The sequence below is a fragment of the Phytophthora infestans genome, genomic scaffold (genome assembly GCF_000142945.1).
Source record: "Phytophthora infestans T30-4 supercont1.3 genomic scaffold, whole genome shotgun sequence".
Lineage (NCBI taxonomy): Eukaryota > Oomycota > Peronosporomycetes > Peronosporales > Peronosporaceae > Phytophthora > Phytophthora infestans.
Window position 1 is genome coordinate 3,156,735 of NW_003303756.1, and position 8,533 is coordinate 3,165,267.

Genomic DNA, 8,533 nt, shown 5'->3' on the forward strand with positions numbered 1-8,533 from the left:
AAATAACATTTTTACTTGAGTTTTAAGTTGCACTGTAAGGGGGGTCGAGTTTTTGTGGGGGGTTGAGTTTCACCGTCATTGTCAGTACTCTCTGCTGTTGTCGAATCAAGTCGAAGAGGATTGCGCGGAGGACGACGTCAAGGCGTTCTGTTTATGGAACATCAAGCAGCCGTGCTTCGCCTGTGTCTAGATACAATAGAAAAAGCTCAGTCTAGGATGGCCGACGTGTACGATCGTGGGCGTAAGGACCAGGAGCTCAACGTGGTGATCAAGTGTACCTTAGTACTAATAATCTGGACACGACACAAACGGGGTTCTCTAGCTCACGCAAGCTCGGCCCCAAGGGGATTGGACCATACTCCGTTATGCGCAAGGTGCATCGACACGCGTACGAGATCAACTTACCGCCCGGACTCAAGCTCCACCCTATCTTCAACACCGGCTCGCTCAAGTCATACGAGTTTCCAACTCGACTCTCGCGACATCAAATGGTAATTCTACACGACGGCAAGGTTGGCGAGCTCATGGAAGCGGTCACCAACAAGCGCCAGCGTAAGGGCCGTACAGTATCTCATTCGGTGGATGGGTGAGGCGAAAACGACTCGGGAGCCGCTCGAGAGCCTACACCAAGTGACAGGCTTAATTCAAGCGTATGAAGCGAAGACACCCAAGAGATCAAGAAAACGACGGCGACAAATACCCAAGGACGAAAGTGTGCGTCAACGGACACGGCGGCAACTCAAAACTCGAGATTGACGCATTTTTACCGAAAATACTCAAATTCCCGTGGAATATTCCAGGTTTACAAACTTCAAGATTATGTTCAAGTTCCAGGCACAAGTTCAAGTAGTAAACTGCTCAAAATGAAAAGAAATCGTACTTTTTTTTTAGTTATGCCTACGTTTCGTCGGGACCAGCACTTCTGCGAATAATAACGCGTCGAGCGAACCGAACACTCACCAGCCACAAAAAGACACATTCTAGCAGCGGCATCTGAACGACGCTGTCATCAGAGACGAAACGACCGTGCGTCGTCACCTGCAGCATGAACGCGTGCGACGTACGCTCAGGGCCTAGAAGGACGCCTGCGTATACGTACACACCAGGTACTACCAACCCATAAGATAGACCAATGCAAGCCTGGACGCCGTCCAGGCGATACTGGACTTGGTTCACACCAATCATGTCTTCGCAGATCTCGGTGCGACCAGCAGCACGGGCAGCGCGGTTGGACTTCCGAACAAAGGTCCATAGTATGGACCACACAGCCCCGGCAGACTTAATGGGATCTCAGTTTCAGCACGCGCACGGTACAACTCATCGACAGCAGCCTCCGAGTATCAGTCTGAGACCCCAAGGGCATCGACAGCGCGATTCAGGACACGGAAGGTGCCACGGCCATCGCGCGAGGCACTCATGGCTTGGGAGAAGTCGTCTGGCCACGAGAAAGCGAGCTCAGCAAAGGTCATGGGACCTCCGGTGGCTTTGTACTGATCAACGATCTCGAGATACTCGGTGAAGCCGTCTTCCTCGAGGATCCAGCGGGGCTCCCAAGAAACCTCCGTTTTCCCTGCAGCATTTATGCATTCAACATATTATCGCGATTCGTGAGTTACCTGCGAGACAAGACGGTCGGAGATGGTCCAGACATACCAGGGAGACGTTGTCGCGGCACTCCGAGTCGAATTGGTCTTCCGCTGAGCGCGACAACTGAGTGACGTGCGTGGGGTGCGCCCACCAGTTGACCGGGACGCAGTCTGCTTCGCTCGTGCCATGACAGGCTCTCGAGGGAGCGAGTGGTTGCGCGGCCAGGGACACAAGGGTAGCAGGACAGCAGACTCAGCGAAGCAGGCGTGCGTCGACAGAACCCAGTTGCTAGCTTAAGCAAGGCCAAGGAAACAATAGCGGAGAGAAGGCGTGCAGTTTTACACAAGAAGCGAGGACGAGCAACGAACACAAGGACGAGCAATGAACTCAACCTGACATGGAGCACCAAGTATGAAGATCACTTCAATTGTTGGAGGGGTGAGTGTATCCAGTAGACTGCAAATAATGTTTGGGACGTATCGTATTAAAGATAGATATTAAGTAACAGAGGGGCTCTCTCAACCAACTGTTTGGCTGAGAGCCGTTGATCGAGGATCTCAGCACACTTTGCTTTCTCGCCGCCAGCCCCCAGACGGCCTTCCTCTCCCCTCCTCTCCAGGGCCAGTTTATTACACCTTTCCTATGCTGGTTAGGAGAGGAGTTTAGAGGTAACCGAGGAATTTCTAGCGTTGTTGCTTTTCTATGCTCTTCGCATACATGTAGAATCAAGAGAAGAAGCGAAGGACCAACCGGGGAGCGAGTAATGTATTCTTAGCATTACGCCTGACCAGTGTAAGGCCTCGTAAGCGTCTATGGGCGAGAAGAGCCCTTGGCTGGCCACCGCAAGTGACATTTGGAAGTGGCAAGACAGTTTTTGAATGGAACGGTCAAGCAGGTTTTCCACTTTACAGTAATGCAAGCCTCGATGTCGTTAATGCTACCGGTATAATAGCTCTTGTCTGGTAATCTTTGTTTTCCAGCACATTTATCATTCATAAAATCTCGAAATCGCCTAAAATCAATATTGTATGCCACAAATTTTGTCCTATAGGCTCGATACGACAAAATTTGTGGTGCACAATAGTGATTTTGCTTCGATAGGACAAAATTTGTGGTACCCACATGTGATTTTGTCCTTCGGGGATACCGGTGCCGGTATGTTTGCTTTGCGAAAGTCACAATGCTGGGGCTGGCGTGTTTTAACAATGCTGGGGCTGGCGTGTTTCGCGCTGCTGGCGGCGCCGGCGACTGCGGCGTCTGTGGGTCGCATTCTCCATTTCTCGGATGTGCACCTGAACGTTTCTCAGTCGTTCTCAGCAGAAGACAACGCTCGCATCCCCATACGCTATTTTCAAGACGCGCCTTTGCCTCTGCTCGAGTCTGCACTAGTGTACGCTAAGGAGCACGTGGTGGCCGATCCCGAGCTCTTTTTGTACACAGGAGACCACGCAGCCCACGGTCTCTTTACTGACGAATACATTGCAAAAGCTGTTGAGACGAATGTGCACGCGATGGAGAATTATTACCCACCAAAGGGCCGGGAAGGGAGGCTGGAAGCCACAGCCATCATCGGCAACGCAGACGGAAGTACGTGGAGATCAATCGCTATAATTCTGATAGAGAGGGAGATGGACTAATACTGCTAATGACAACAGACCCTGACTATCACATGGAGGTGACAGACCCGGAGACAGAGTCGAACCCGTCTATTGAGCTCATCTCGGAGGTCTGGGAAGACTCGTTGACTGCAGCGAACATGGATCTGCTGAATCGGCGTGGTTACTTAAGCTATGCTTTGGACGATAAACTACACGTGATTACACTCAACACAGTGCCCTACTCGGTAAGATTGCTATATAAAAAAAGAGCATAAGTACTGATATTGTGTTTTATCATCTACGTGCAGCCAAGCCATTTGCCGGACACATCGAAGCATCCGGATCCATTCGGACAGCTCGCGTGGTTGGACAAGACTCTAGCTGAGCTCCAGAACGCCGACAAGTTTGCGTACATTGCTGGTCATATTGCACCGATTGTGGACTCGTACGGAGGCAACCCTCAGTGGCACCCCAAGTACATTGTCAAGTATAAGAACATCGTCGGCAAGTATGCCGATGTGATCAAGGCGCAGTTCTTTGGTCACGTGCATAGCGTCGAGTTCCGTGTCCCCGTGACATCGCTTGATGGACCAGCAGGAGACGACGACACCTTCCAGTTGCTGCCGATGTACACCACGGGCTCGATCTCGCCGCTGTTCGGCAACAACCCGTCTTTCATGGTCTGGGACTACGATACCGAGACGTATGAGGTGCTAGACTACGCTGTGTACGCTTCAGACATTACCGATAGCGAGCCTCAACTCGACTGGAAGCTTTTGTTTAAAGCGAGCGAGGCATACGGCCTGAAGTCGCTGTCTCTGACCGAGCTCTCGTCGTTTATGCACCGTGTTGGGCAGAATACGAGCTTGGTGGAGATGTATTACTGGAACATGAAGGCGCGTTCGCCCAACGCTCGACCTTGCAAGGACACACTGTGCCATGCGAAGACGCTGTGTACGCTCAAGTGGTGGACTACCAAAGGCCAGTATCTGGCGTGTGTTGACACAGCCCAAACGATGATCTCAGAATTCGACTACACGTCCGTCTCGGCTGCTGCATCTGGTTCCAACGTCTCGGACACTTTTGCAAGTAACGACGTGATGATGACAATTGGAGCGACCGCACTAGCGACTGTTGTTGCAGTGGTGTGTGTGGCGTTAACTGTGCTCATACTCCGACGCGTTGGGATCCTCAAAAACCGCTCGCAATACGATACCGTGGCCACACTTTAACAGTTTTCTTCACCTGTCATTAAAGCAGAACGGTACGTAAACTGTAAAAAAAAAACTCTTTACTGATGTGATTCCGTTAGGTCCACACTCTTGCATCACATGAGCTTGAGGTGGCCCGTGATCTCGTCGATCGCCTTCAGTGGCGCCGGGCCAATGCTCAGCACCGTCTTGCTCTCAGGTGCAATCTGCGTCCTGCCAGCGTCAACCTGATACAAGCACAGCATCGTCAGTAACGCAAGCGTTCTTTTTCTCTTTATGAAGCATTCAACAACGTACCACGACGTAGTTAACGAGTCCGTGCTCCGCCGCCTTTTCGGCCAGAGCGAGCATCTCCTCCTCCGAGTCCACCTTAAGGCAGACCTTAGCCTGACCCAGCATCTCCCACGCGCGAACGGCGTCTGGCGTCCGTTTAAGTGCGCGCTTGTACGCACCTAGCGTCGCGTGACAGCATTGCGCCGCTACTTTGCCTGTTTGTTGAGCAGCAGCGTCAACTCGATATACTTGTATCAAATGCTGGTTAAAAAGTACCAACCTTTGCCCATTTTCAGGTCCGTACGCACGCACATAACCATCTTGTGGGGCACCCAGCTGACTGAATCCTCGCCCTCCCAGTCGTCTGACGACCCGGATAATGATCGGGACGATGCGCCCGAGCGCAGCTCCGCGGCATTTTCGTTGCTGTTGTCGCTGCTACTGTGCAAGGCCTTGGGTGGCGATGTACTGTCGATCAGCAGGTACGAGGACACGAAATAGTGCGCCGCGGCGCCCAGCACGAACGCCGCCGTGCACTTCCAGGCCGCATCCTCCATGGTGGTGGAATATCAGCGAATCAATTGTCGTCTACCATATAAGTTGTGTGCACCACAATTCAGTTTTTAACCTTTGTTTTTTTTAAACCTTAAAATGTTTCTCAAAAAAGAAACAGCATGCTTGCTTAATCACAACTAAAGTAAGCTGAGAGCTGCGCCTTCGAGTTGTAATAGTACTGCTCTAGCAACGCCGAGTCCGATGCGATTCGGTCTACAAAAGCGTTTAGCTCCATCGTGCGCAACAAAGTCACGCCGTACGCCGTGCTGACCCTGAACAGCGGTCGCTAATCCAGATCCTGACTGTCGGACGAGATGTTGGACCCGTACACTGTGAAGTCCAGCACTTCGCACGTATCGGCATTAAAGTCTCAGATCATTAATGCCGGATTGTTGTTGGAGATCGCCACCGACATGAATGGCGGTACGAGTTCAGTTCTCCCCGCTTCTTTTTGTGCGTGTTGCTCAGAGATGAGATGGATACGGAACTCGATGCTGTGCACGTGCGCGAAGAACTGCGCCTTGACGACGTCTGCGAATTTGCCCACGAGCGACTTGTACGTCTTGATGTACTCGGCCTCCCACATCTGAGTGCCGCTGAACGAGTCGATAATAGGAGGGAATGTCCGATAGTGTACGCAAACTTGCCGGCGTTGCGGAGCTCGAGCAGTGTTTGTTGAGTCATGCAAACTGGGGAAATGATTGGGCTGGATACGATGACACAGCACAAAGGAAAATAAGTCTAGACGGGCGAGCCTAGGAAAAGTAACGCACTGAGTAGGGTACAGTGTTGAGGGTGAGAACAACCAGCCTTCCATCCAAGTCGGACGATAGATAACCACGGTGGTCAAACCGGTCCGGGTTGGACTTGGAACTTGTATCTCCCCATGCTGCCGATAATGAGAGTGATCAACGGGATATTCTCTACTTCTGGGTCTGTCAACACTGTTCATTAAACACAAGAACTGTCACTACCATTTCTTGCGCTCTGGTTCCTGTACTTATAACGTATTTGTGTTTGCATTGCCTAGCAGCGTACTGACGTCCAGTGTGGTGTCATCGTCCTTTGTCGCGTAGTAGCGAGCCATAGTCTTGACACTCGTCTCGACTGTCTCCACAAGAAACCTCTCTCTTATGATCTCCTTGCACGACTTGATCGCCGGTACAGAGGAAGAAATCCGCAAACATCATGACTTGGAAATACCGTTTACAATAAATTGTAATTAAATTCTCGATGGTCGCCCAACTGGACAAATGATGTGATAAACGGATCAAGCTGTCTATGTTCAAACGCGACCTTGTGGCAAACGTTAGTTGTGCCATTCGTAGCAAAGAAACCGGTGCGATCGTGTAGAAGGCAACATTGAAAAAAAAAACAATAACGTATTGACCTGTGGCGTGGAGGTCATGCAAGATATCTGTGGTGTGCTTATGATCCCCACGATACCCGCTACTTCGGTTGTGCTGCCGTGTCGCTTCAACGTCACACTTTACGATTGCATTGTCGAGTACACAGTGTACTGTACACTGCACAGTATGTTAGATCTCTGCAAGAACAGGCCTACAATATATCGTCCACGACAATGATGTGTCAACATTCAAAGGCGGCTTGTGTCCAGCTCATTGAACTGACGGATCTCCAGTTTCTTGGCCAGCAATGGGGCCATGTAAGCACCGAACGCGGCGTAGAAGGGGTTGGCCACGTGAACCTTGAGGCTCTGTCCGATTTAAATAACGTAAGAGCATGTCCTTACGCTTAAAAATTGCAGGGATACTGTAACGTACACTCTCCTTCTCGTAGCGCTCAACAATTGTCCATTTGCGGGGATCTGTGTGATCTTGCATGACGTGCCAGTTTAGAGTTCCCGCGTCCTTCACGTACACGTTCGAGGCCTCGACGAGCTTGCTGCGGATCTTCTCTTCAATGTCCTCGCCATCCTTGGCGTATAGGTGACAAACAATAGTGTATACCATGTTGCTGCTTCTTGGAATCGGACGGTTGAAAAGTGGCGAAGGTTGAGTGTGTTTACGATGACGTTTTCTCGGTCACAACTTCAACAAAAGAAGTTCCGTACCGGTATAAATATTGGTACTTGAGGACTGAAGACTAGCACTCTCAGTACTATATTAAGAAATGCCTGCAAGGATATTAGTTGCACCAGGGCTGGATTGTCAGCTCATGTACTACTGATACTCAAGCGAATGCAGGATTTTCTCTGAGAATTTTACAAAAACAACTCTGTCGGATTTTATGTGGCCTGAGAATTTTTGTAAATTAATGATGTGCTCGAATCTGACGATTGCGTTCAAATATGTTTTTTTAGTTTTATGCAGAAATAAAAACCCAGTTTTTTCCTGCACAACAAATACTACTGTAGTACAGTGTATTAATAGTAGTAGCTGCGGCCATGTCTGACTTACTTACTATCTGAGAGACTACATTATACTAAACTTCTGCACCGGTGTGTCACAAAACAGTCTTTATTTTTCACATTTCTACTACTGTAGTGTGGGTACGGTACTACATCGATGAACCACAAACACGCCTCGTGCTTCAATACTTGGCGGTGGAGACGCTGCAGCCCGAACATCGCCTCAAAAGATTCCCAGAGCGTCTTGAAACGAGTCGTCAACTTGCACTCATCAAATGACGATCGACTAGTCACTGGCATTAGATCATTCAAGCGCTTACTCGACGTGCACGGGCTTGCTCGTGTCCAGCTCGTTGAAACGGCGCAGGTCCATCGGCTTGTCCAGCAGCGGGATGACGTACGGGTCAAATGTCTTCCAGTACGGGTTTTCCAGGTGGTACTTCTGACTGCTCTCATGCTCGTAACGCTCGACGATGCACCACTTGCGTGGATCCTGGTGGTCTTGCATCACGTGCCAGCCAATGGTCTCGATGTCCTTGGAATACACCTGCGAGGCTTCAATCAACTTGTTGCGCAGCTTCTTTGGCGTAAAGATGAACGACGATGGTGTACACCATTGCGATAGTGGCCGGTTATGCTGGTGCCGGTTTGTGAGGAAATGAGAAGTGCGGCAGGTGGGAGGGTTTGCTTCTTGTGTGCGGGATGTGTGGCTCCGCCCGCCTGCTGTTATTAATACACGTACGGGGGGGGGAATTCTGCTTGGGTTTCAGCTTGGGATCCAAGCAGACACTGCTACGTCATTGAAGTAGCGACGAGCGAAGTGATACGCAAAGGATTATCCGGATAGCAGATGATTGAGTTAACTGAGCTTCGTAGACCTCTCAAAAATGCAACCTGCCAAGGCTGATTGCTAGCAGTGCTACTATATCAAATCTGAA

General features: G+C 50.3%; 4 protein-coding genes across 4 annotated transcripts; 1 reads left to right on the plus strand and 3 right to left on the minus strand.

Moving 5' to 3' along the window:
• Positions 1-2,792: 2,792 nt before the first annotated feature.
• Positions 2,793-4,188, plus strand: PITG_02683 (calcineurin-like phosphoesterase, putative; the record flags this gene model as incomplete). The annotated part of the gene is made up of 4 exons (XM_002907542.1): positions 2,793-3,174; positions 3,243-3,430; positions 3,494-4,139; positions 4,172-4,188. 4 exons carry the CDS (start codon positions 2,793-2,795, stop codon positions 4,186-4,188), a joined length of 1,233 nt encoding a protein of 410 aa, XP_002907588.1.
• A 271-nt stretch (positions 4,189-4,459) lies between these two features.
• Positions 4,460-5,256, minus strand: PITG_02684 (peptidyl-tRNA hydrolase, putative; the record flags this gene model as incomplete). The annotated part of the gene is made up of 3 exons (XM_002907543.1): positions 4,460-4,623; positions 4,694-4,884; positions 4,950-5,256. The coding sequence occupies 3 exons, from the start codon at positions 5,224-5,226 to the stop codon at positions 4,513-4,515; spliced, it is 579 nt and encodes a 192-aa protein (XP_002907589.1).
• A 1,565-nt stretch (positions 5,257-6,821) lies between these two features.
• PITG_02685 (uncharacterized protein) lies at positions 6,822-7,197 on the minus strand (the record flags this gene model as incomplete). The annotated part of the gene is made up of 2 exons (XM_002907544.1): positions 6,822-6,941; positions 7,009-7,197. The coding sequence occupies 2 exons, from the start codon at positions 7,195-7,197 to the stop codon at positions 6,822-6,824; spliced, it is 309 nt and encodes a 102-aa protein (XP_002907590.1).
• A 714-nt stretch (positions 7,198-7,911) lies between these two features.
• Positions 7,912-8,103, minus strand: PITG_02686 (uncharacterized protein; the record flags this gene model as incomplete). The annotated part of the gene is made up of 1 exon (XM_002907545.1): positions 7,912-8,103. One exon carries the CDS (start codon positions 8,101-8,103, stop codon positions 7,912-7,914), a length of 192 nt encoding a protein of 63 aa, XP_002907591.1.
• Positions 8,104-8,533: the final 430 nt, after the last annotated feature.